The sequence below is a fragment of the Cololabis saira genome, chromosome 5, assembly GCF_033807715.1.
Source record: "Cololabis saira isolate AMF1-May2022 chromosome 5, fColSai1.1, whole genome shotgun sequence".
Classification (NCBI taxonomy): domain Eukaryota; kingdom Metazoa; phylum Chordata; class Actinopteri; order Beloniformes; family Belonidae; genus Cololabis; species Cololabis saira.
In genome coordinates this window covers 40,956,605-40,984,556 of record NC_084591.1, presented here as the reverse complement: position 1 = coordinate 40,984,556, position 27,952 = coordinate 40,956,605, and the positions used below count along the sequence as shown (strand labels likewise).

Genomic DNA, 27,952 nt, shown 5'->3' with positions numbered 1-27,952 from the left:
TTACTACAACTGACTCTTGCCACTTGATGTCGTGCTGTGCTCTTTTTACTTTTTACTACTGGTTACTACTAGTCCGCGGTTTGAGGAAAATGTTACCTTCTGGTTCCAGCCAAAACACATGGAAAAAGTGAAGTTTTAGTGTTTTCAACGGAGGTGACTTTTGACCATGGCTGTCATAGACCGAGAAAACAAAAGAACACAACACACACTTTTTTACACGCAACGTTATGGTATTCTGAACTGCTGGTGTTTATTTTTATTTTTTTGTTTTTCATTTTTTTTAAGTGTTTCCCACTCTCATACTTCATATTTACCATGCTACGTGAACGCGCTCGGAGTCCCATTTTGGGAAAAGGTTTCTGTTCCTGGCCAATCAGGGGCCGAGAGGGGCGGAACTGGGCGGGGCTAGGCGGGGCTGGGCGGGGCCTGACCTTCCAGCCGTGACGTCCCAGTTTTCCAGCTTTTCCAACGGCTCGCCTCGTCACAGCGACATCATGGCGTAGCGATGTGGCGGCGCGTCACGTCGTGCTGGCTGGCTCGGTTAACTTCAGGCATTCTTGGGAGTTTTGTGAACCATTTAAAGAAAGAGGTCTAATTTGTTCGAGCAGAGTCGCGGTAAGAGATTTAGTATATTTTATTTTCCCCCGGCCGTGATTTATAGTTTCATAATTTTTCTGGTTGTTTCAGTAACTTAAGCCTGAATTATGGTTCCGCGTTAAATCGACGGCGTAGCCTACGGCGTACGGTGCGCGTCGCCGCGTATCCTACGCCGTAGGCTCTGCGTTGGTGTAACGCCAAACCATAAATCAGCCTTTAGTGGAGAGGGAGCAGTGTAGTGACTCGCCCTCATGATTGTACACGTTTTATTATTGATTTATTTATATTGTCCTCTCTTACATGTTTTATTAAATATATTTAAATAGAGTCTTGGCTTCAGGGCGTGTTTTTAACATGTTTGGTATCCTAATCAAAAGTTAACCGCAATGTAAGTTAAAAAAAAAAAAGTAATAATTGTCACTTATATTACGTTTTCGATATTTGAAAAAAAGTTATATATGTAGGCCTCGTAAATAATGCCTTTCTGGCTACTTTCCAGATGTTATGCCAATATCTGAGTGCCTACATGTCAGATAAATGTCAGTTTGTGCCACATCTCTGGTTTCCTCCATGTTGCCCGAAGGCTCGTGTTTCTGCAGCAGAAATGCTGTTTGGTTTAGTTTGGTTGAGGTGGAGGCTCCTTTGCTGCTGGAGCAAAAAGCAAGTGACTGAGACGGTGTGATTTACTCTTTAGAGCTTTTTCCAGAGTTGTGAAATCCGATAAGTTGTTGTATTGTCCTCAAGTCGACCTCGAAAACTGTTTGGTCTTCGTTTTCACATGCTTTCCAAAACAATAGATGTCTGTAACCCAAACACCACTTGCTCTCAACAATATCACCTACACGTAGTGTTCACCAGAGAGGTTGGTTTTGATTTCTGAATCTCTCTTTCTCTGATTAGAGAGGAAAAAAAGATTTAAGTCTGGTATTTTTATTTTTTTCGTGACTTAAATGCTTTTCTTTATTTAATATTCATTATACTTTATGGTAGCACTATTCTCCGTTTACTGTATGTGTCTTAAAAATGCAACGATCATTTAAAATGAGGAATGATAAAAATGTTTCAAAACAAACTCAGTGTTTGGTAGTCATGTAGACAGGCAAACATCTTCATGGAAACCTACTACGGTAATCTTTGCCACATGTGCATGAGTTTTATTTATTTATTTGCCTACTTTTATTCTTTTTCCATTTCTTTGCAGTTATGTAAAATAAAAAATGAATGTGCTTTTAAACATGTTAAAGCACAAACTATACGCTAGATAACAAGAATCTTAGCTTCTGTACAACATAATTTGATCTCTGGTCTGACATTGTTCATACAGGCAAGATAATTCTTGAATGAAGACATTCACACTTTCAGCCTCTTTATTATCTAAGGCTCACATCATTTATTTCAAAAGTTTCCTCCCATCTTCCACTCTTATGTATAGCCCTTTCTGTTTGGTGTTATAAAATTAGTAATGAAGTATTCTGCCTGCTCACTCAGCTTGGAAATAGCCGCAGGTTATTCTGGAGCAGCGTCCTGCAGGCAGCTGATGAATACCTCATTCCTGTTTACACCCAGTGAATCCTTAGTGGCGCAGCCTTCTGATACTGATACATTTTATGCATCCTTAAACCTGGAGATATGAACTGTAACTCTGTCTCCAGATCAAATCACTGCAGCCATTACTTATCATAAAATGTATGATAAAGTGTGTATCCTTAAATCTTAAATGCAAATTAAAATCCTTCAGACTTGTTACAACAAGTGTGCTTTTACTTTTCAAGTGTGGAGCATTGCACATGTTTCCTGAACATTTTCAGCACACGTAAATGATTAAAAGTTAACAGAGACCTCTTAAAATGAAGCCTCAGAATGGGTGAAAGAAAAGCCATGAATGTGAACCAGTTTAATAGGAAAATAGCAAGTTAATGACTTAGATGCATTTAGGCATTTTCTATGGTCTTTTATGCAGAATAGACTGATTGTTCCCTCTTTGGAGTAACACAGGATGAGGTATGCTGGCCAAAGTTTTTTTTTTTGTAGATTTTCTAAAGGAATCGTTGCTCAAAGGTGGAAAATGAGCTAAGTCCAACTTGAGTCAAAACATAGGTTTCATTATGTGAATGGGGTTGAATCTTTTCTGTCATGTCCGTGGAAATCATTGACGTTACCTAGTTAAAAATAGGAAAAGCTATACAATTTAAGCCTGAGTTGTAAATTCTTCCCTCTCATAGCCTTTTTACCACCATAGCAACTCAGTCTAAACAGAGGTTGTCCAAGTCAGCTGCACTGTGGCTGTAAACTCTCTCAAAGAGAGAGTCAAGATCCTGAGGCTTCTGTTTTGTCTTCAATGCTGTGCAAATGCTGAATATATGAGTATTTAGTGGACCATATCTTTTATTCCTAATACTAGGAATGTTCATCCTCTCCATAGTTTGTCCAGTAAGGATGTGTTTATAATGGTTTTCTCTGCCTAAAGGCACCAGCGCTGACAGATTATAAAGCAATTATTGTCATCCACTCTCTTGTGTTCCTTCCCCTCTGGATGTCTCCCTGAATTATATGGCTGTTTTTACCAGGGGGCAAGACTGCTTTTTCCAAGCATTTTTTTTCTTTTGTCCTTTTAAGCTTAGATTTGAGGACCTTTTGATTTTAAAGCTGTATCAGAAGGTATTGTTGTGCCATGAGCAGTGTAGCGTTGCATGCCTTTCAGTCAAAATACCCTGCTATGATGAACAATAGCCCGCTCTGTGTATCTTATGGTCGGTGTAAGGACTGCTGAAAGAAAGCCAGACAGTGAGACATTGTTGGTGACGGCAGTGATTGGTTGTCGAGATCTTTTGAGATGTCTCCTTCAACTGCAGACTTGCACACAGATGTGTTGTAAACTAACAGCAAATTCCATTTCAAATTTGTCCCTCATAGATTAGCTTTACACTAAATAGATAGAACTGATGCGAATCAGTTAATTTTTTTTTTTATATATACATAGACATAGTGCTAAGTTCTCAGATGTGGGGATTACTTACTGTTTAATACAAATACTAAGTCACAACAGAATCCTATTTTTAAAGTCCCTTTTTTAAAGTTGCATACATTGTTCATGTATTGTCTGACATGTGATAATAATCAAGACTATAATCCGTAGTTTCAGAACTAAAAGGAATTCAGTCCTTTTTTCTTTTTGTGAGAAGCGGGCACTTGCAAAGCCCCCTTGTCTGCTTGCTCTCTTGTGTTTACATATGATAAACACACCGTGCAAGCTTACTGGGATCTGAGGACAGAGTGCACTTCTCTGTAATTATGTATTCTCTGCGTTCAGCTTTGGGTTCATCCTCTGTCCAGGATGACTTCACGGAAGTGCTAAGACAGGAACTTTAAGGGTGATTAATGTTCACTGAGAAATGGGCTGCAGGTCTGAAAGCAGCATGCCTGGACCTGGCCGAGTCTGTTTGAAGCATGTTTGCTGAAAGCCATGCGTTAACTTTACCTGTATTTGCTCTTCAGCTGTGAAAAGAAAAGCCGGCTCAAGTTTTTAAAGAGGATGCAGTTCAAGCTTTCATTTCACTTCACAATACATCAGAATACTTAACTCTGAGTTAGCTCAGCTGCTGTTTAATGCTACATTTTGCAGTGAGTGGTGATAGTCTTTCACTTTTTTATTCATTTATTTCCCTCTACTGTTATACCATATATTTTGATTGAAAATATGATAATAAAGCTCTTCTATTGATTTACAAAAAAAGAAGTTATTACTTATGGGTGGAGAAATATTTGTGAATGCCTCTTTATTGTAACTGCCTCTGCTACTGTTCTTGTGACATAAGTGCAATACTCAACGGCTATATTCGTATTTATTCACTTTTGCACCCCTTCTGTGATTTTCCAGTAGATGAAACTGCTTACTCCTAATATTTGACCAACTGTGATGGGCATCTATTGGCACTGATGTCATGGTTAAATTGATAAGACAAACACTGTACCATTTTTGGTAGCACACTGATTTTTTTTTTCAGTTAATTTATTATCAGGATAAAATTAAAAGGAAAATACACAATTCACTATTAAACTTATTTCCTTAACAATTAATTGTGACTATAAAAGGGCATTCATGATTACCATATAAGTGATATTCTTTAGGTTCCAACATCCTTATGACATAATCTGTGTCTATTCTTCCCTAATCTATCAAAAATATTCAAAAACATTGTGTTTTTTATAAGGGATATATTAGGATTATGAGCTTCAATGCATATATTTGGGTGTTTTTAAGTAATTGTCAACTCAAGGACACTGACATAACCTGACTTTTTTTATAGTGTTTTGTGAGTCAAAACTGTTATTGTTTCAGTTTGACTGAAATCATGGTTTTAAAATACCAAATACTGAAACCAAACTAAACCAAACTTTTTGTAGTCGGACTTAGACCCAGATAGTACAGCCGAAGTCAGACAAATTCTTTATGTAAATATGTAAACTAAAGTGTAAAGATGTGTGAAACGTATGGAGCTGTGAGTCTGCCCTGTTCACCTTTTTCCGTTGCTGCAATTTGTGGCCAGCAGCTAAACTATGGGCTCAAATTAATGCCATAAGTATTTTGTATCTGTAAATAAACTTTGTACTTGTAGAAATATTTTGTGCGTGTGCAAAAAATATTTGTACTTGCAAAAAATATTTGTACTTGTAGAAATATTTTGTGCATGTGCAAAAAGTATTTGTACTTGCAAAACATATGTGTACTTCTAGATACAAATTACAAACTTTTTACAAAGCTAAAAACTTTTTTTACAAAGCTACAAACTTTTTTTACAAAGCTACAAACTTTTTTTACGAAAGCTACAAACTTTCGAGTTTTGGCAGTGTTTTGACGTGCCAAAACTAACAGCCAATCAGCGATCTTTGGCACGGGTTTCAAAGGGTTTCTGGAGAGCCAATCAGATCATTGCATCGCCTACTGACGTCGCCGCCATATTGGATGTGGCAAGACTGGGCTGCAAGTAAATGGACTTATTTTCATAAAGCATCTTTCTACAAAGAAATGTACGTTTTACGTCTCATGTATTCATTCACACACGCACTAATATACTTGGGAAACAGTTTAGGCAACATATATAATATATTTATTTTCTCAGATGGCAAAAATAAGAACTTTATTGATCCCACATAGGAGTAATTTATGTTATATCAGCTATAGAGAACAAGGTAGTGCCGAAAAACAATATATATCCCCCCTCACAAAAATAAGAAAAATACAGAAACATATTCTCTCATTAACAAAGCATATTTTACATCTTTACACATTACATTACATTTTATGTTATTGTTATTTTATTTTCTGAAAAATGGTTCAAATATGTTATTTTGTTATTTGAATTTTTGTTTATTCGTTTTGTTGATAAAAAAATATGTCTCTATTTTTGTGAGGGGGGATATATATTGTTTTTCGGCACTACCTTGTTCTCTATAGCTGATATAACATGAATTACCCCTGTGTGAAATAAAGTTCTTATTTTTGCCGTCTGAGAAAATTAAATATATTATATTTGGTGCCTAACTGTTTCCCAAGTATACTAGTGCACGTGTGAATGAATAAATGAGACGTAAAACGTACATTTCTTTGTAGAAAGGTGCTTTATGAAAATAAGTCCATTTACTTGTATTAGTTTGCAGCCCAGTCTTGCCACATCCAATATGGCGGCGACGTCAGTAGGCGATGCAATGATCTGATTGGCTCTCCAGAAACCCTTTGAAACCCGTGCCAAAGATCGCTGATTGGCTGTTAGTTTTGGCACGTCAAAACACTGCCAAAACTCGTAGTTGTAAAAAAAGTTTGTAGCTTTGTAAAAAAAGTTTGTAGCTTTTGAAAACAAGTTTGTAGCTTTCGTAAAAAAAAAGTTTGTAGCTTTTGAAAACAAGTTTGTAGCTTTCGTAAAAAAAGTTTGTAGCTTTGTAAAAAGTTTGTAATTTGTATCTAGAAGTACACATATGTTTTGCAAGTACAAATACTTTTTGCACATGCACAAAATATTTCTACAAGTACAAATATTTTTTGCAAGTACAAATATTTTTTGCACACGCACAAAATATTTCTACAAGTACAAAGTTTATTTACAGATACAAAATACTTATGGCATTAATTTGAGCCCATACTAAACCAGAGATCTATCTTTTGATTTGGTCTGTGGGTTAATTGGTCAACTGTAAAAGTCCAAAGGCCACAATCTGAACATGGGCACTATCACTACCTCTTGTGGTGTATTACGGCTTACTCTGGTTAGAAAATCAGTTCCCTTCCCTTCATGCATACTGAGACAAAGAAAAAAGTTGACTAAACTGTGCATGTAAGTGTAAACATGACACGTTCAGATTTGCAGGATACTCTGAGAACACGTAGTTGAAAAGGGTGCCTTTGTACTGTGAACTTGTATTTTGGCCAAAGTGTGTCACATATCTTTCATTAAGACCTCAAGAAATTGTGGTAATCTTTGAAAGAAGGGCATATATTTGCTTTAAATGTTGTAGTCCCTTTTGGCCTTTTTAAAAGGGTATGTCTGATGCAAAATGTGGGACAAGCAATAACTGTAGGCAAACTGAGAGAAGCTTTTTGTTGTTGTTGTCTTTACCCCCATTAAGACTTTTACTGCTGGAAACTGCTCAGCAGTTTACTTTGACATCCTGGTTTCTCTCATCTCTTCTCACCCTGCTGTGTGTTGTGACAAACCTTGTGTTTGTGTTTTATGACGTGCTTATTATACACATAATGGAAAATGGGACCAGAGAAATGCTGAAATAACAGTGTTGGGTCTGTGGGTGGTTTCCATAAAGTTTGAAAATGGTACTATGCCCCAGTGTCGGGGCCCTCCCAGATTTTGTGGTAGTCGATTAAAGGAATAGATGCATGTTTATGTGTAGATGACTGCGTTTATAAACACGTTTAAGCGTGCATGCATATACAGCCACTGCATTACTAAACTTTCCAAGCTATAGGGACTGCTGTGGTGTTTGGGCAGATATCCAAGATTGGAACACTAAAAGGCCAATGTCGCTTGGCTCTAAACACAGTGTTCAGTGTCCTATTGGCAGGACATCCTGTGTACCAATATTATAAGGAATTGACCTCATTAATATTCTGAAATGCATCTGTAATTTGTCTTCGTTTGACTGATTCTACATACGATCTCCCCTGCAGCTTTAGTGAAGCACAACTTTAGAGAAAAACATTCTAAACCTTTACACCACTACCACAGTGGGTTTGAAATGAAACGATCAACATGCCACTAAAGTGTAGACTTTCAACCATAATTTAAGAGTTTTCACAAAAATAAATTACCATTTAGGAATTGCAGTCATTTTAGGCAAAGTACTTCTATTTCAATGCAGCCACCTTCAATTGCTGCTTGGTTGTGGGCCTTTCTGCCTTCAGTTTTATCTTAAGCAGCGGAGAAGCATGCTGTATTAGGTTGGGAAAAGGCAACTGACTGCCATTGAATAAATATCATTCATTTTCTTAGCCTTTAAAAAATCCTGAAGTTGTTTTCCCAGGATGTTTAGGTAATTTTCCTTTTGCTCCGTGAGGCAATGTCCTATTATAGCCCCATATATCTCAAAATTAAATGGCTACATCTGTCAGCAGACATTTTCATCAATTAACACCAGTGTGCCTGATGAATTGGGAATTATACATGCCCATCCCATAACACTGCCTCCACCACGTTGACACATGATGTAGAATGCTTTTGATTATGTTCCTTTGTTCCTTTCCTTCTCCATACTTTTCTAATCCCATCAGGCTGTACGCATTTATCGGTGTTTCATTTGTTCAAAGAATCTAATTCCAGAACATGGAGGGCTTTTAGATATTTTATCAGGCAGTCCAGTTCTTGAGTGATTTGCAGTTTGTTGCAAACCACTGGTAAATGCTGGTTAGAAATAGCCATGAAATCCATTAGCAAATTTAAAGTTGCTTGGCAGCTACGCCTAGCTGCCATCTGTTGGAGTTTATTAGATATGCCCACAAGTCATAAGGAGCCGATTAAATCAGTCTATCCTTGTAGAGAGAGTCTCTAGGCGGGATTAACACAATGCCAACAAAGTGGCAACATTGTAATCTGGATGTAAATAGTGTAGCTAGCTGTAGTGGAGGATTAGTGGTCGTTTGAATTGGATTTGGCTTTGACAATTAGAGACTGACCTTTTCTTTGAAAATTGAAGGAAGGACAGCTCTAAAATCCTTCCTCTGCAAAGTAGATGTATTTTCGGTTTTACTGACACGCTGGGGCAAAAATAACAGTACTCTTCTTCTACACAACACACTGGTGTTTGCATTGAACAGTATTTAGCGAAGTAGCGGGATTTTCATAAAATCCTGTGAGACTTTGTCTCAGAATCTCATCCTGTGAGACTTCTCTTCAAAACAAAGAAGATGATATCGATTTTGAAGAAAATGGATAGAAAACATCTTTCACTTCACTGTTGTTTTGAAAATACTCAACAGATGACGACTGCAGCAGGTGATCAGTCAAATGGTTAATGGTCTCCTATGACCGACTACGACGCGTCCAGTGGAGACTTGCAACAAAAGTTACACTTTTGTGCTAAACTGGATGACTGACTGACACATCACTGACACCTCATGAAAGAATTAAAAGGTTTTTTTTGCAATACTTGAGTTATTTTTCTGATTCTAAGTGTTTCAATGGCAGGTTTTTGTTTGCAATATTGAGGTTTTGCAGAATCCTAGTGGTAATGCAAACTCACATATGGGGCTATGTTGTAAACCGTCAATATTGGAATTCATGAATGTTATCTCTTGACTGTAGATTTTGACAATGATAAACCTTCTCTAGAGGATTCGTGACTTCCATACTGTGAAGGTGGTTTTTCTTCACCCAGGAAAAGATTTTGGGATTATTCACTTTAGGTGTCTACTCTGGGTTTCAAAGCCTTTTGATGTTGTTGAGCTTGTTGAATACTTTCTTTGTCTTTAAAAATGTGCTTAAGTGATAATTTGGCTGGAATTCACATTTCATATAAGTAGCCCCCATCAAACAGCTTTTAAATGCCAACTCTGTACTTGATATTAATTCTAGTCCTCTTTATTTGTCTTGAAGTAACAAGGGAATTAACATTCTGGCCAATAAACTTCTTTTCAGTCAATTTCTCAAATACTTTTTGAGTCCTTTAGAATGGAAATTTAATTCTGAAATGGTAAATGTCAACATATTTGTGAAAACCTCTTAAATTAAATCTTAGTCTATACTTTGATCACACATTGAAAATTAAATGCAATCAAATCAATTTTCATTTCAATGTATTGCATTTCGGTAGTATATAAAGGCACAATCATATAAACTGTAATTTTGAAAATACTTCCGGTCCTAATTGTCGATAGAATGCATAGCTTAGCCGTTTGTTTTGTTGTTTCATCCCAAACCCATCCCACAAAAGTAATATTTTACTTTTTTTTTTTTGGTTTAAGACGATCACAGCATCATGCTGATGAGTTTGAATTCAGTCATTCTAATTATGACCACTTTTTACACAAAAATTAATGTTTTGCTACATTATATTTTATTTTATTTTTTCAGTTAATGTTATTTAAAAAAAAATGCTCACTTTTATTTTTGTCTTCTTTAATCCTATAATACCTAAGATAATTGTGTGGTTGTTTTTCAAAGGTTCATCAGTGACTCAAGATGATGTCTGATGCCAGCGACATGTTGGCTGCTGCCCTGGAGCAAATGGATGGTATAATAGCAGGTAAAGTATAATCTAAACCTTTTTATCTTGGCATTTGGTAAATAAATCCCCAAAGGCAATTACATTGTGACTTATGGTATTAAAACAACTAACGCACTGATTTAATTCTCCTCGGATGAGTAAACATTGCTAAGACTTTCCCTGGTGTCCTCATGTTATGGTTTGTTGCACAGCTGACATTTTAGATGGATACATGTGATGTTTGGAGCTCCACATTTGTCAGAGATGTTAGTTTTTGTTGTTTGATTACTTACTTAGGCTGTGTGACTTTAAGCCATGTTTCAAATGGTACATGCATTTTCCATGTTCAATAATAAAAATAATTAAAAAATGTAAAAATAAAACAATTAAAGATCTTTTTATTTTTGTAACATTTAACTGTTAATTGATTTACTTTTATTTCTGTCAACATGGACCACAGAATGTTCAATCATCTGCTCTGTACAATAAAGTTTACCACTTTCAATCAGTAGTTTTTCCCCTGGTGTGCTTCTTTGCTTCAGGCTCAAAGGCCTTGGACTACTCCAATGGTTTGTTTGACTGTCAGTCACCTACGTCCCCTTACATGGGCAACTTGCGGGCGCTCCACCTTTTGGAAGACCTGAGGAGTGTCCTGGAGTTGATGGACACAGAGGAAAGAGAGAGTCTACGCTGCCAGATCCCTGACTCCACAGCCGAGAGTCTGGTTGAGTGGCTCCACAGTCACCTGGTGAGAGGCAGTCATGTTAAAAACATGGTACACCCTCTTGTTACCTGAAGGTTTGAGAAAATAGAAAACCATTTAGTCCTTACCAAGTGCTAAAATAAGATAAATACAATATCAAACAAGCATTAACATGACATATTACACTGTCATCATTTATGAGAGAAAAACTAAGCCAACAAGAAAAACAATGTTTTTAAACTAAAATACATTATTTCAATTATATTATTCAGTAGTTTGTAGAAGCACCTTTAGCAGCAAGCAATCATCTTTGTGGGGCATTTTATCTCTTACATTCTTGTGTAGAAATTCTCATCCATCTTACCGTTGTTGTTTCAGATCATTGTAGTTTTTATTCGTTTATGTTCATCTCTATGAAGGTCCTGCCAAGTCTGGACTCTCACTGGGCTATTCTAATTCCAGTACCTCAATTCTCCTCTTTTCCAGTCATTCCATGGTAGATTTCCTGTTGTGTTTGGGATAAGTACAATTTGGCATGATCCTGTCCAGTGGATATTGTTCCAGAAATCGTGTGATTTGTTCAGATACATCTTTCCAAACTAAGCTGTGTTGCCTTCTTCTTCTTAAAGAGAATAGACTTCATATTGTTAAGCGGTCCAAACAGGAAATCCATGCATATTTGTTCAGTTGGTTTTTTTGTTTTTGTTTTTTTGAGTATTGCACAATCTGAACTTGTGTTGAATTTGCTGGGAAGACGGGCAGCTGTCTTGTATCTTTTCCATTTGGGACTAATCATTTTCACTGCATACTGATGGACTTCAAATAGCTTGGAAATGGCTTTATAGCTCTTCCCAAATTGATGGGCAGCAACAGTTGCTTCTCTAATATTCATGCTGTTATCTTTCCTCCTAGGCCTTGTCTCAACAGAAACTTGAATGCTGTAGAAAACTACTCAAAGTGATCAATTACTAAAGTGCATTTGATGTCCAGTGTCTAGCGGCTACGCGTCCTGGTAGAAATATGGACGTGCAATGTTTTTTTTTTTCTCTAAACACAAGGCGTCTGCAGTTTTGCTGCGTTTTTATTATTCTTTTTTCTTCATCTGATGTTGTATTTTTAATTCCCACCTCCTAAGAGTTTCTTTTCTTCTTTGCTCTCAATATGTAAGACCATCCTTAGAGGGTTGACACCCCCCACCATAACTGTTCCTGTCGAAATAGACTTCTGCATTTGATCTTGAATGTCACAGTAGCTGGTCCAGGTACTGAAGGTTTCATCTCCATTGTTCGTGAGAATAGTTGAGCCTCAGGGCAGATCAGTTCAATGGTGATGCCACAAAGTTGGCTTGTCTTGACATTTACACAACAGATGTGGAAACATGGCACTCCTCCTGTTGCTTTGTCATTGTCTGAAAGCTTTACCTTACTTTGAAATTTAACGTTTTTAAAATGGTGCCGTTTTTGTGCAGAAGTTTGTCTATGAGCAGACATTTTAACGGACAGTAGCCTTAGTGTTTAAGGTTGAGATTAAGACTATGTGTGTTTTTTGTTTTGCCTGGAGAAAACATGATTCTTTGTGAATGCGAGATGAATTGCTGTCACTGTCACAGCCGGCATTCACCAAGGACTCACCTCTTGGGAATCAAAGCGTTGTGTGGGAGAGTAATGGGCTGCGGGCCAGACAGTTTTTGTGTAATGTTGTAACTCACTCTCTCCACAACATTGTAAAAGTGAACCTACTTTTCAGCTGTGTAGGGTTTTGTTGTTGCAGAGTGAAAAAGTGTGGCCTCTCACACTTTGATATGAAAAATTGGCATCTAAGAGACCTTTTTAAGGTCAATATAAATAAATAACCAGCACTTCAGGAGGTCTGATATTTACGCTTTTGTAATTTGTTGAATAATTTTTTTTCTTTCTTGTGTCTCTCCAGTCCAATGGGCACATCTCTATGGGTGGAAGTGATCATTACCAGGAACGGCTTTCCAGAATAGAGAGCGATAAGGAGTCTCTGGTGCTTCAGGTAGTCCACCAACTGGATTGAGATGACAGTTTTCTAACACTTGTATCAATGGAAGATGGACATGAAAATATGTTTTACAAATAAGTTGATACTCTGGTTCCATGCAGGTAAGCGTGCTCACTGACCAGGTGGAGGCTCAGGGAGAAAAAATTCGAGATTTGGACTTGTGTTTGGATGAGCACAGGGAGAAACTCAACGCCACTGAGGAGATGCTGCAACAGGTGTGTAGGTGAATGTGTGTGTATTAGTACAAGAGGATGAAGACTGACTGCATACAAGCGCTAGATGGGTGTGAAATCTGTAGTACAATTCACATGTGGGGGTGACACTGACTTTTTACTGAAACATTTGAGTTCTTGTCTTGATGTGGCGTGTGCATCCCTCCTCTTAGAAGGAAGTGGGAAGCATATCTAAAGATGTGGAATGAAATGGAATTCAGGGACAGTTCATGTTTGACTAAATTGTTTACTTTGATACAGAAATCTGTCTTGCAGTTGTCTGAGAAGTCCAGTGTAGACACTTTAGCCACGGCTCTGTATGTACAGTATTATGTTCTCAAAGCTGTTACTCAGCAGTGGCATAACATTGTCCTGATGCGATAAATGGATGTCAAGTTGTGATTAATGTTTAGTATCCATCTCTCTCTAATCTGCTTAGCTTGAGCTAGTTGTATTATCATCCACTGTTTCACAATATGAGCCCTTTTTATGTTGTTCATGTGGTTTTTTTTGTTTATTTTTATTGTAAAATCCAACTGATTTTCAGATATGATGCTTAATGGTTCTTTATAAATTGTCATTGTTGGGAATAAGGCATGTATTTGTCTTTATCTGTTAGCATGCAGAGGTATATGCCTCTTTGACTGCCCGGATAAAGATATACAGATTTAATCACAAACTTAGCTTATTCAGTTCCCTACCTGCATGAACAATAATGCTGTAGGCCCACTCTGACACTGATGTGAAAAGTGTACATTAATTATACATTAACATTGTGAAAGAGCAAAACTCCAGCCAACTAGTAAAGGTAGAATCAGGCCATCGACTGGTTACTGGTGCTCATTCAGCTACTAACGTAATTACAACTTTCACGTAAAAACCAGATTTTAATTTGTTTGTATTACTCTTACATCCTTAATTTGATGTATTTTACTCTGACAATAGCGTCTACATGAAAGGTTGAATTATGTTATTTTTTTACACTGTCTTTTTAATCCTCTGCCATTTTATATACAGTAAAGGCCCCTTTTACTCCAAGCTGTCAAGTTTTTGGAGCATCACTAAACAATATGCCTGTAACTCATCAGCTATGTCGAAGAATTTACCTCATGTCAAGATACCAAATCCTAACAAACAACGACTCCTTTGATTTTTGTGCGTGATCAAAGTGTGTTGGATGATATCAGAAAATACTGCTCTCCTACTATTTACAAACACATCTTGTTCCTATGCACTACCCGTTGATTTATTTCGTCTCATTATTTTGTATGATTGCTTTGCACGATGAAGCTGTTGTACTGCTTCCTGGAGCAAGTTTGACTTCAAGATAAGTTTAAAAGAGAAACAATGAATTTTACTGTCATCTTCATGTTTTGAATCCTCTTTTACCATTGCAGGAGCTTTTGTGCAGAACTGCGCTGGAGACCCAGAAGCTGGAACTAATGTCTGAAGTATCCAATCTGAAGCTGAAGCACAATGCTATGGACAAGGACAGACGGGACTTTACAGATGACAGATTTAGGGACAGTGAGGTGTGTGAATTATTTATTTGGCCAAAACAGAATATACCGGTTTCTTTTTTAAATAATGGCATGGCATGTGTACACCCAAACCTTGAAAAAACCCTTATTTATTTTTGAGAGATTTGTGTGAGAGGTAAGGCTGAGTTATGGTTCTGCGTCAAAACAACGCCGTGCCTACGGTGTAGGGTACGCGTTGACGCGTACCATACGCCGTCAGTGACGCGTACCTCCCAAAAATTGTAACTACGCCTCGAGGCGACTCAGACCAAACTCAGACGAGAGGGCTGTGATTGGTTCACTTGGTAGCAACGCATTTCCGGTTTCCGGTTTGAAGCAGTCGTGAACTTTCAGCGCTCTTTTCTTCGTGTATGTGTTATTTATTTATTTTTTTTAATAGTTGTCCTTATCTCTTTGATTCACTGTGACCGGAAAAAGTCTGATAAACCATTCAGGAAAAGATCGCGAATTAGCGGTCACGGGGGGTACTGCACCGCGGCGAAATGGAGTGACGGAGAAGTCCGAAGGGTTCACGACGGCGTCACGGCGACGCCGTGTGCACGCCGTCGTTTTGACGCAGAACCATAACTCAGGCTTAAGTCTTATTGCATTCTGCCTGCATCTCCAGGCAGCATCACCATTTGCTTAACTAGCCATGGCGGATAAACCTTGTCAGTGGCGTTGGTGTTTTGTTGTGATTATAAATAGAAAAACATAGTCGTGCAGATTAGTTTATTGTGTTTTTAACCTTATTTGGATTTGCTGCTTTCTGGTCAAAGGTTTTATAAGGATTAAGCTGTTGTTTATGTGAGAAGAGGGGATATCTGCTCCCAGATGAACCGTGCAGAGTGCTTGGAAAACTTCCAAACATGTCATGTTATTGTTGTAACAATGTGATCGAGTCTTTCACTCCACTGGAACACAAAGCTGCTGTGTGCATGTTCCACCTCAAAGCACAGAAATCACATCTCTCATTTCACCTCTGCTGCTGCTTTGAAGTACTTGCTCTCATTTCATCCAGACAGATTTTGTTTTACACTTTCTTTTCTGCATTGTAGCAGTTTTTCATGTATTTTTTTCAGATTTTTTTGCTGTTGAGTGATATGAGTGAGGGGGGGAAAATTGTTAAACTCTTACTTTAAATTTAAACTCATAGCTGCTATAAAGAAAATTGATTTTGAAAAGAAAACGCAATTAGCTGTAGTTTAGATGCTTGCTAGTTTACAACCATTCTGTGACACAGTTTCTTTTCTTCAGGACTTGATTCTTGAAATTAGTGAACTGCGGTACAGAGTGACTGAAATGGAGAGTGAAAAACTACAGTACGAAAAGAAACTTAAATCAACAAAGGTAAGTCGTCACAGGATTTGTTCCTGCCTTTCCTTTCCAGCCAAGAGCCGTCTTCCCTGTTTCGACACTTTGTGTACAAAATCCCTGATGCTTTTGAAATATGCATATGTGAAATAAATAGTCTGATTTTATATTAAATTACACGGTTTAAACAGCTTAAGAAAAATTCCATACCCAAGCAGTCTAATGCAGTTTTCGTTCACATCTGTGCATACTTTGTGGTTAATCAAGTCATTTGTGCAAAGGGCAGTCCCCATTGTCTGCGTTACAACTCTTCATTTTAAGATTTATTCCAGTTCAGGGATTCTGTTAGCTGTATCGAAGTTCTGAATTAAATTACATCTGGTTTTTATGACCTGACTTAATGCAGAATAATGCAATGTTCTTTCCTATCGGGGTTTAGGCTTTCTTTGCAAGAGTATCATAAATAAGTATCATAAAGTTTTTTCCCTGTGAGGTGCAGCTTTGAGCTTGCTTTTAGCATGCAAAGTACTTGAAGTATCTTTAATCTGGAATAATCCTTCTTCTTGACCCCTGGCTTTCATTTCTTCTGTCTCAATTTCCTCTTTTTCTTTGGTTTGTCTCCCTGCTGGTAGTCGCTAATGGCCAAGCTTTCTAGCCTGAAAATTAAAATGGGCCAGATGCAGTATGAGAAACAGAGGAAAGAGTACAAACTCCTGGCTATGAAGGTTGGCTGCTCTCAGGATGATCATTGTGCTTGCTGTATGATTATGGTTTCTGACCTCTCCCTTTGCCCTACTACTTGTCTGTTTTTGTTTTTTTTTTGTTTGTTTTTTGAGCCAGTTAATAAAATATCTCCAGCAGTATTTCACCATTTTTTGCCCTTTGCACAGTTTTTTTTTCCAAACAGTAAAGCCACTTTTTTTTTTAAAAACACAATACATTAGAATAGAAAAAGTCAAGAGTAATCAAAAATACTACTTCCTAAGTTTCAGCTAACACGCACAATTTAGAGACCACAGGTATGATTTAATTGTAGGTTTTGTTACAAGTTGGAAAAGTCTGTATTTCTTTCTTCCTTCTTTACACTTCCCTCTGTTTTCCTTTTTTCCTGGTTTATTGCTTCCATGCTTGATTCCTCTCCGGGTTACTTAAACATGTTTTTAATAAATGTTTGCATATTTCCCCTGCCTCAGCACTCCAACACATCTGTGCATGCCACCCCCCTCACATATGTTCCCCTTTGAGCAGGTGTTGCTTGCGTGCCCTCATGCCACGTCAGCGCCTGTGAACCTCCTGTGTTTTTGGTTTGTTTGTGGTGGTGTTGTGGGGTGGGGGAGGTGCGTGCATGTGTGTGGAAGAAAACACACTCACTGTAGTTCTCTATTGAACAGGAAGAGCTAGCCATACTCCGGAGGGAGCTGGAGGGCAGAGATGGAGAGATGAGGAGTGCAGATCCCACAGAAAGAGGTGGGAAGGAGAGCCAATCACAGTCCTGACTGAAAATGAGCATGCCTCAGGCTTAACCTCTCTATTTCGTGTAATCTGCACATGTGGTTATTTTAGAGGCTGAAATTCTACACAATTTTTGTGTCATGATTCTTTTTTTGTCCCGTTTAGTTTCTCATCCAGATGAAACTCTTAGAAAGAGGCTGAAAGAAAAACGTAAGGGGGGTTTTTATGCCTGTGTTTACTACTGCACTTCATCGTTGCACCCTCTCCAGCCCCTGTTTGCATGAACGAGCATGAGCCATTTGAACTCTGCTTGTCCATTATAACCCACTGGAGTGCTAGCAGCTGTGCACAGAGCACCACATCTCTGTTTAACTGTTCAGTTTTAAGTTATTTTGTATGTATACTTTGTTTATTTTTTAAAAGGAACAGAGTCTTTCATATCCTCTCACTGTGTTTTTAATGTTCAACCTAAAATAGCAACAAGAATGGTTTGCTTTATGGGCGGGAATGAGGAATGAACTGTTGTCATAACCATTCAAGCTGCTCACTCATCCTTCTGACTCATGTCCTCCAACAATAATAACCTGCTCTGCCCCCCAATGCCTCGCCTTGAAGTCCTCCAAAGCTTTCCCTGCTCACTTCAAACACCAGTGTATGCTGCTAACCTGCCATCCTGTTGTTCACTGTTGTGTGACAGCATCCTTAAGAGACCTGTCTTCATATCTGTGCCTGTCCCCATCCCTTACACTGTATATTTATAAAATGTATGGAATGATTTCATTTTTCATTCTCTGTACATACTTTCTCCGTCCTGACTAATCACACAACACAGTCCAGTCAACTGGAATTGGAGACCGCTCCCAACAGTCACTCAGTCACTTTTATTGACAACATCTGTTAAATGTGGAGTTTTTGTTATTACTTGGTTCCTTAAATTTAATAAATGGTCAAACTTGGGTTTGATGAACATTTGAAAATGCGGCATTGGAAATGGCTGGATATGGATGATAGCTACAACGGTGCATCATCTCTGTTTACAGCTGGCTGTAGTCTGATGAACATTTTAAAATTACTAGGAATACTTTGTAACTAATTACAGCTTGTGAGAGTAAACCTTTGCGATGGCTTCTTTTGTTAGAAATGGTTCACGTTAGGACGCTAGATTAGTTAACTACTGCCTCGGATAAAGCTTTGTTGAGCTTTTTGGTGCTTGGATTTGCATGTATTTACTCTAGCCTATACTGCACTCATGTAAACGATGTTTTCATTATAAAGTATAGGAGAACCAAGAAATAACACACAATTTAATGTAAAATAACTTTTAACTGATCTTCTCTTAAGTCAAATGTAGACATAAATACAGGCTATTCCAGAGTGTTCAGGTTTGTTTCAGGTTAACATTTGATAGAAGTTGCTACCTTTAAACAATTTTGGACTTTTTGAAGTTTTTCAGGGGGGAGTTTGTTGTGTTTTTTTAATAAGATGAGATAAGGTGCCTGTTTTGGACTTATTTGGAGATGGTAAACTTGGGACGGAAAAGTTAAAAGCCAGTTACATAGTGAAATGCTTACATGGTGAGAGGATCGCTGTTGATAGCAGAGTGCTTACACAGCCTTTTATGGGAGTGTGTCTTCTGAAAAGTGAAATTGTTCTAACCAAAGTGAAATGCTACTTCACACGAGGATAATGTATGTTGTTGTGTTGTCAGTGGAATGACAGCAATTTTGCAGCCTGTAAAGACTTGATGCATTTAATCTTCCAGCTGCACTTTATGTTCATATTGTCTTCCAAAAAGCTTCACACTGTAATCCAACAGTTCATAGCCTTAAGTTGTTTCTGTCCTCACTAGATGTGGAAGTGCAAAGAATGAAAAAGGCAGTAGAGTCGTTGATGGCAGCAAATGAGGAAAAGGTAACTTTGACAAATTGCTTTTACTTTGCATTGCACCAAGGGATTCAGCCGCTTAATCGGCCACAATTTTATATTTGTTCTTCCTTTACAGGATCGAAAGATTGAGGAACTAAAGCAGTCACTTCTGCGGTACAAGAAAGTCCAAGACATGGTGATGTCTGTGCAAGGGAAGAAAGGTTAGACTTTGCTGCTGCAGAGTAGATGAATGTGTGTTCAAGTGAATCAATCCAAGTATACAGCGGACAGTTTTTTTTTTTATTTTTTTAATCACCATATTTTGGGTAGCACGCAGCCTTTCAATTTGTTTATGGTGACATGTTTTTATCTTGTAGTTTTTCATTTTTCCAAAGGTTTTTAGGTTTAGGCATTGGTTTTCTCTGTTAATTCTTGGAACTTTCTTTTTCCATCCCAAATTATACAGTGTTGCATTGTATTCCTTATCCCCTTCAGAAAAAACGAAAGATAATGAACGCACCGAGAGCCCTGGCGAAGGATCCAGCGTGTGCCTGTCTGCCAGCCCCATCTCTCTGGAATCTGAAATGCAAGACCTTACAGATGTCGACCAAACGAAAAGGAAGAGCCCAGATGAGGTTTGTGAAGTTATATATGCTGGGTTTTTTTGTTTTGTTTGTATTCTTTTATCTTTCTCCTCCCCTCAGTAAACTTCTGATCACGTTATACTCAAAAATGCTAAATTAAGCACTTGGATTCAAACACCTGAGGTTAAATTCACACTTTTGAAATTAGTGTTGAACAGCTTGACATCCCATTTAATTAAATAATCTCGGCTGTCAGTCCTCTTGGCGTGCTTGTAACCGTTTTCATCTTTTAATAGGAATATAGGTCAGAGTGTGAACTCTTAAACTTAATGTCTGTCGTCTCCTCTCATTGTAACACATGGGTAGATGGAGAGTTTCAGCGGACAGAGTGAGGAGCCTTCACCTACTCCCAGTCCGTCTGACCCGGAGCAAGCGCCCGAGTCCACACCAACAGACGTGGAAAGGTGAGAGGCGTTTCTTACTTTTGTTACTTGGCTCCAACTCAGACTCCAGAAAGGCCTTATGCTGATTTTCTTCTTCAGTTAACACACTTTACCTGTTTTGTGCTTCATCAATAAATACGTAAACAGCGTCTGATTTGTGGGTGTAATGCACTCTTTTCAGTCCAGCTGGTGAATCTGGCCAGTACATATTCACTTTGAGCAAATCATGGGTACATGTGATGATTTACCACGTGTTTGACTTCAACACGTCAATGTCCTCTGTCTGGCATAGTTTCCTCTCATTCCAGTTCAGTATGAATATAATGGTCTCTTTACATCATTTCATGGCAAGGCATTCAACACCAAAGTGACAGGAAGTTAGATCATTTCTAGCAGAGTTATCCAAGACTAGATGATATCGTCACAAAAATCTGATTATGTTTATGGATTCTAAAGTAGAGATACAAAGTCAAATTTGAATATAATCAGGACAAGCACCAGATAATAAAAACAAAGCTTCAGTCAATAGAACAAAGTAAGTGCATATATTACTATTTGTCAGTGCATTTTAAAACTTTAATGATATTAGGATAGTGCTCTGATGGCAGTATTTACGTACTTAAACGCTTTGTCTATTTGTTGCAGTCATAGAGGTTTCCCAGTAAACTTAAAGTTACAAAAAAATGTGTGTGTTCGGGTGTCTTATCTTATCCTGTGGCTTACATGTACGTTACACCATCTTAAGTGAATTTTGTGTTATTGTTTTAACAGTCATGACGCCACCAGAACTGAGGGCCAGGACCATTTGGATGAGAACAGTAATGGGAAGGTAAGTAATCTTTTATTCTTTACTTGTTTTTTTTTTTTTATCAACCATAAAACTTGGATAGTTTATAAAATGCTTTCTTTGTTTTCTTAGCATACAAATGAAGAGACCAGTAAGACCAATGAAAAGCCACCCATGGCTCCCTCTGCCACCCCGCCTGCATCCACAGAAGACGACAGCTTTGGTTCAAAAAAGGCTCGCTCGTCTTTTGGGAAGGGCTTCTTAAAGATCCGCGGAGGCAAGAAGACAACCAGCGGCCCTAACCTCGGTAAAAGCAATCCTCCAGATTTTACATGTGTGACAGGAAGATCATGTTTTACAGGAAGCAAACGGCGGAGCTTCCATGATCACCACAGGATGAGATGTCTTGGAAGTTATTTTCTTCTTACACCATGAACAAGCAAACCACACCCATAGATTATACTATATGGACCAAGACCATAATTTGCATGCCACACAAGCTGTGGTTCCCATTTAATTATAGAAGTGTTTCCATGGTGCTCTGTGTCCTGTCTGTGTCCATTTTTGTCTCTGTTCCACCTCTCCAATCCCGTTATTATTTCAATCATAATATCTGGACTCTTGTTCTTTTCCTGTGGGACCATGTCGTGTGTTGTGTGCTCTTTGTAACACATGAAGACCGCAGCAGGAGTGCAAGTGCGCCTATGCTAGGTACAGTATAGATCACGTGCGACGGTAGGGTTGTAGTAGTTCTCCAAAGAAAGCAAAGAAAACTACTGACTACACCCTATGAGCTCTCTCCTTACTTTTCCGTGCTCATTCATTAAACTCCTTCTTTTTAATGAGTCTTGAGTTCTTCAGCATCCACATCCTCACCACTGTCCTTTGTTGCACAAATGTCTGCTCAACATACAGTTCATGTGTATGTTGATTTGCTTGCGTGTCTGCATGTATTAGCAGCTATTATTCACTACTTTTTTTTTTTTTAGTGCTGAGATCCAGGTTATTAGATCAACACATGTTTATACCACAGACCTTTCACTAAAGATGTAAAAAAAACGGATGGATTTGTCTGAGTTTGTTTGATGCGTTTCATCTAGACAATCTTCTGCTTTTAACCTCTTCCGCCCATGTCTTGGACTCGTCACGCGTCTATCGCACTGTTTTTCGGCATGCTGCGCTGCCTCCGCCCCACAGCTGAGTCTCCACCAATCAGTGCACGTCTCTAACGCTGGTACTCGTGATGACGTTGTGTTATGTGTGGGCATTTGTTTGTGCAGCTGAAACAGAGCAACAGGGCACTGACCATCTGGATCTAGCTGGGCTGCCGCAGAGATCATCCAACAATGACAGCACTCACACTCTTGCTACAACGCCAGAAAGTAGAAAGAAATCCAAAGGGATAAAAAAGCTATTTGGAAAGTGAGTACAAAGCAGCATCTTAACTCTTGACTTCAAATCAATCATTCATTCATTCAATCAATCATGAGTCAGAAAATCAAGAGTAAATGCATGAGGATGTTATAATATTTAGATTTACATATTTAAATTTAAGTTTAATTAAAGGGTTTTTTTTCTTTCGTTTTTTTTTTTCTCAGGCTTATAAGGAGCCAGTCAACCACATTTAACCTGGATGACAACCTGCAGGAGGGTGAGTTTAAGCGTGGTGGGGTGCGTGCCACAGCAGGACCCAGACTGGGTTGGTCCCGGGACCTACAACGAGTCAACAAGTAAGTTTGAACGTGAACTGCATAAAAACCAGAATGCTGTTTCCTTGCTCTGGATATCTGTTGTACAATTTTCTAATTAATTAAGAATGCATCTACTTGATCTTGATCTTACTGCTACAAAGCTATGACTACAGCCTCATCTTTTTTACTCTTCTTCTCATCTCCTCAGTGATGTGGACGCTCCCTTTGCACGTTGGACAAAGGATCAGGTCTGTGACTGGCTGCATGAGCAGGGTCTCGGCCTTTATGTGAACATGGCCCGTGTGTGGATCTCCTCCGGACAGACTCTGCTACAAGCTTCACAGCAAGACCTTGAGAGGGTGAGACGAACCGGAACAAATGACTAATTTAACCCATCAGCCTGTCTAGAATCCAAAGAATGTTAGGTGTGTAGTCATGAGTCGTCTTCTCTGGGAGTTTAGGAGCTGGGCATCAAACACACGTTACACAAAAAGAAGCTGCAGCTGGCTCTGCAGGCCCTCGGCTCAGAGGAGGAGGATATTAAGGGAAAATTGGATTACAACTGGGTAACAAGTGAGTACAAGCTGCCGGCCCAAACATGAGTCAGCTGATGAGTGCTTAGCTTTTCAAATGGCCAAATTTTCCCTTTTTATGTTTATTCACACCCAGCCAAACCTTTTTATTAAATGACAGTCAAGTTGATGCTGTTCTCATTAATCTTTCCGGTTCTTCTCAGGGTGGCTGGATGATATCGGCCTGCCTCAGTATAAGACACAGTTTGATGAGGGCAGAGTAGATGGACGCATGCTGCACTACATGACGGTGGTAAGTGATCGCATGAGACTCTTGGCTTTGATGCTTTCTTATAATTTAAGTCTAAATTTCTTTACAGATGTGATAAAGTAATGTTTTTAATGCTTTGTCCTTCAGGATGACCTGCTTTCTATGAAGGTGGGAAGCGTCCTACATCACCTCAGTATCAAAAGGGCTATTCAAGTTCTGCGACTCAACAACTACGAGCCTAATTGTTTGCGCCGCAGACCATCAGATGAGGTATGATCATTTTAACATTGAGCCCCCAAGTTGCTTGAGAGATTTTCACCCCTAAGGAATGCAAATTCTACAAGGAGAAACATTAAGGAGAATATAAGGGATGTATTGGAACTTGTAATTCAATAATGTGCCTTTTCTCAAATCAGATGGCTTTAGTTTATTTAACTGTGTCGACGCTTTGAGGTGCATCAACAGTATGAGCACATCTAACAGATATAGATGTTTTTGGAGGGTTCGAGCTCTGAAGCTTGAGTTGTGAGGGAGTAGTTTCCTCTTCCTCAGGGTGTAGTTTAGAGCCAGCTGTAGGGGTTAATGGTCTGAATGTCTGTTTGAAAAATACACCTGGATTATGACTGATTTCTGCAGCTGCTACAGCAACTTCAGCAAAGTCAACATAGAAACTAAGTAATGTGTAACGAATGAAGAATTAAGAACTGGGTAGTGTCATTAATATTATATTATTATATTTATTTATTTTGTATTCAAGCAAAATTGAAAAAGAGTTTTTTCCTTCCTCCTACTCCTTTTCGGGCATGAAGGTTTATTTCCCTTTGATTTGTTTAATGACTGTTTATTTGTATTCTTTTCTGATGTTTTGTGTAATTATTTTTCTTTTTTATATAATATGCTCGAAATAAAGATTTCAATCAATTAATCAATTCAACCTCACTTTACCTGCGGTGTGGGGACAGAATATTTCTTGATCAGGATGTCTTGCACACGACACAGTTCATAACTACCAAGAACCTGTACGGTGTGACTCTGTGTTAAACCGGTAATATTTCCTATCTGAAACAGGTGGAAGCTTCTCATTAGTCTAATTGAAATTGATTTATAATGAGTTCAGTTCTCATTCATCCTGGCTTTTAAAACATCACATTCTCAAGAAGAAACAGCTAGTAGTTGAAGGGCCTTGAAATGAATCAAGTCCCATGCACCTCTGACTCAAAACTGTCCAGAGTTCAAGGGATGACCACTGTGGTTTGTTCTGGTATAACAAGATGCACCACATTCAGTGTCAGCTGATCGTAGAAATGTAAGCGCTGCATCATTGCTGACCACCGTGCAAATCAGGAGGAAAAAGTTACTCTCTTTGGTGAGAACCAGTAACATTCTGATCTTACACGATCACGAGCCAGACGAGAGTTCATCATACATAAACGGTGTTTGTTACGACCACATGCTGCACCCCCGGGTGGGCGTGGGTTGTTGGTGTGTGATGCTGTAATCTGCTGTGTACGGTGGTTCCTGACTGTACTGGGGTGTCTTTTCTGAGGCCTGCTGTGTACCTTAGCTGCTAGCCTGTTGTTACTGTACAGTAACAGTCAACGATTCATTTACCAACTTGCTTTTACAGCTCGAAGTGACAACGATGTAGCTTTGAATTAGACCGGTGTTCTCCAATTCGGAAACAGAGTTTATAGAACAATGTTTTAAATCTAGAAAATGATTTACTTTTCTAATAATCCCTATTGGGATTTATATGATGCATCTTCTGATATTTATTTGTTTTTTGTTTTGTTAAACTCTTCATAATTTCTCTGTACATTGTGTGTGTAGAGCTCTATTTCACCTGCAGAGGTTTCCCAGTGGACCAACCACAGGGTGATGGAGTGGCTGCGATCCGTAGATCTGGCCGAGTACGCTCCCAACCTGAGAGGCAGCGGGGTCCATGGAGGCCTCATGGTGAGCAAGTCGGTGATCAGAGAAGGATACACTTTCCTGACACGTATCCATTCCTAATACGTGAGCTTCTTGTGCAGGTCCTGGAGCCGCGCTTCAATGTGGAGGCCATGGCTCTGCTGCTGAACATCCCCCCCAACAAGACTCTGCTGCGACGCCACCTTGCCACGCACTTCAACCTGCTCATCGGCTCAGAGGCCCAGCAGCTCAAACAGGAGTGTCTTGAGAACCCAGACTACATTTTGCTTACCGCCACCACAAAAGTCAAGGTAATGCATGATTCCCTGAGCCGAGGCCATCCTTTCTCAGAAATGGCTCGTTTTATGCAAAAAATAACCCTGTTTGTTTTCGGTTTTTGCCAATTAATGTTCAGACACTCTCTCTCTCTCTCTTAATTATGACACTCCTGTTAAAATGGTTGTAAAATATCAGTATTCTTCTGTTTATACCAGCCAAAGAAACTGCCATTCAGTAGTTTTGGGAATCTGAGGAAGAAGAAGCAGGAGGAGAATGAGGAGTACGTGTGTCCCATGGACGTGGAGATGCCAAAGGGACGAAGCTTCCAGAAAGGCTACGAGCTCCAGATCTATGAAGATGACCTGGACAGGCTAGAACAGGTGAGCTTGTTCCCTGCGTATTGTTTGGATGAAGGATGAAGCTACTTCTGTCTAGGGCAAGTTTAGTTCATACCCTTAGTCGGTTCAAAGTTTTATTTCGTCGTAGTTTATCAACCCAAACATTTCCCCCCACAGATGGAGGACTCCGAGGGGACAGTGAGACAGATCGGGGCTTTCTCTGAAGGAATTCAAAACCTGACGGTAAGATCATAAAGAGTCAAAAGTGCACAGTAGTAATTTACTTTTCTTTTAGCAGCTTTTGTTTAATGTTCGTCTTTTATGCTTTTTAAACCAGAGTATGCTGAAAGATGATGAATTCTTCAATGCTTCCAATTCACCAAATCCGAGTGTAACAGATGACGACTCCAACGTATGAGGCTGTGGGCGTGAGACTCGGTCCTGCTGTGGAAGAAACTGTGCCAACCCACTTCACTCGCACACAATGTCCTCACAGCGTTTATTAGTGTTTCCATATTTCCTTTTAGTATTGCATCCAATAAAGAGCCGAAAGTATTGACGTCTGTCTTCATCTCCGTACCAGACGAGGGTGTTGCAGAAGCCTTTAGTCCATCACGCATTATTCATTTCTGTTGCTTGATGTCAGGAGAACATTTAGGTTAACACCACTGTTTGCCTACCAGCTGGTTTCTGGAAAAAGTTTGTGCTGTTCTATACAGGCATCGTTCTGGTTCTGATCCAAGTGGAGAGCTAACAGGCAGGAACGTGACATCAAGAAAATGCCAATTTAGATTTAATATATGTCTTTTTACCTGCCTTCTGAGTGTAGATATTGGAAGAAAGATGGACTTGGAGACAGAAGACTGTATAGCAGTGATATGTGGAGACTGTTCTTTCTCAACTTATTGTAAAGTAATAACTCCAAAAAGCTGCTACGTTTTTTTGTTTTTATTTTCTTTTTCTACACAACTGAACTCTAATTAAATGATAAAGGTCTTGTATTTTATCCTTTTCTGTAGATGTTAACTTGTACTTATGCGTTTGCACATATGCATACATGCACACTACAAAACCTAAGAATATCATTGCATGGTATTGAACTCCAACAGTCATGCAGACGTGTCATCTGTTATATTTTTATCATAAAAAGGATTTTGGAAACCTGTGGGCTGACTGTTCTTTTATGGATACTTTGCCTACTCATATTGATGAGATAAAATGTGAGGTTTTCTTTTATTAATGCTGTAAATTAAAACGTTGACCACAACTCCAAATATGTTTTTTGTTTTTTTTAAACTCATCTAATTTTTAAACTCAATAAAGTAATATAAATTTGCACTGGTGTTCTTTTTATTGGCATTTAGCGAAATACTGAAAGCAGTTTTGTTTATTTTAAAGCAACTGTCCACATTTCTTAAATGAAAGACGCGTTAAAATATTGAACAGAGTGATAGGAACTCTTTTTTTTTCACAGAACTTGCAGGTAAAACGGGTCAAACTACCACTAGTAGACAGACGTGTGAACCTTTCATGGGAGACTGACCTGGGATCGTCCTTTCATCCTGTCTTGTTCCCCTCTTTTCTTCCTTTGTCTTCAGCTCTCCATATGTTTAGCTTTGGGGGGAAAAAAAAGTAAACTACTCATCTTTCCATGAAGACACTGTAACAAATGTTTTTGTTTCATTTGAATAGGCACAACCATATTGGTATTATTCACCATGTGAGCACAATTTAATTTG

General features: G+C 38.7%; 1 protein-coding gene across 6 annotated transcripts; it reads left to right on the top strand.

Annotated features, from left to right (window-relative positions):
- Positions 1–479: 479 nt before the first annotated feature.
- Positions 480–27,549, top strand: ppfibp1b (PPFIA binding protein 1b). 6 transcript variants are annotated; one of them, XM_061722112.1, is made up of 28 exons: positions 480–615; positions 10,263–10,344; positions 10,848–11,053; positions 12,938–13,027; positions 13,135–13,248; positions 14,643–14,777; positions 16,023–16,115; positions 16,712–16,804; positions 17,471–17,546; positions 17,697–17,741; positions 19,381–19,442; positions 19,534–19,618; positions 19,893–20,032; positions 20,348–20,445; positions 21,196–21,253; positions 21,344–21,518; positions 21,890–21,922; positions 22,492–22,633; positions 22,810–22,941; positions 23,111–23,261; positions 23,364–23,475; positions 23,639–23,727; positions 23,833–23,955; positions 25,516–25,641; positions 25,719–25,907; positions 26,091–26,255; positions 26,391–26,456; positions 26,551–27,549. In XM_061722112.1, exons 2-28 carry the CDS (start codon positions 10,281–10,283, stop codon positions 26,629–26,631), a joined length of 2,943 nt encoding a protein of 980 aa, XP_061578096.1. In that variant the 5' UTR covers positions 480–615; positions 10,263–10,280; the 3' UTR covers positions 26,632–27,549. The 6 variants fall into 6 exon arrangements, with proteins under 6 accessions (XP_061578096.1, XP_061578099.1, XP_061578098.1 ...); XM_061722115.1 differs by lacking the exon at positions 16,712–16,804; XM_061722114.1 differs by lacking the exon at positions 17,697–17,741.
- The last annotated feature ends 403 nt before the right edge of the window (positions 27,550–27,952 follow it).

Excerpts from the sequence above, each read along its gene's own strand:
- ppfibp1b (XM_061722112.1), top strand. The coding sequence starts at position 10,281 with ATGATGTCTGATGCCAGCGACATGTTGGCTGCTGCCCTGGAGCAAATG. Across the intron at positions 16,116-16,711 it reads AGAAACTTAAATCAACAAAG|TCGCTAATGGCCAAGCTTTC; the intron begins GTAAGTCGTCAC and ends CCCTGCTGGTAG. Across the intron at positions 25,908-26,090 it reads CCGCCACCACAAAAGTCAAG|CCAAAGAAACTGCCATTCAG; the intron begins GTAATGCATGAT and ends TGTTTATACCAG.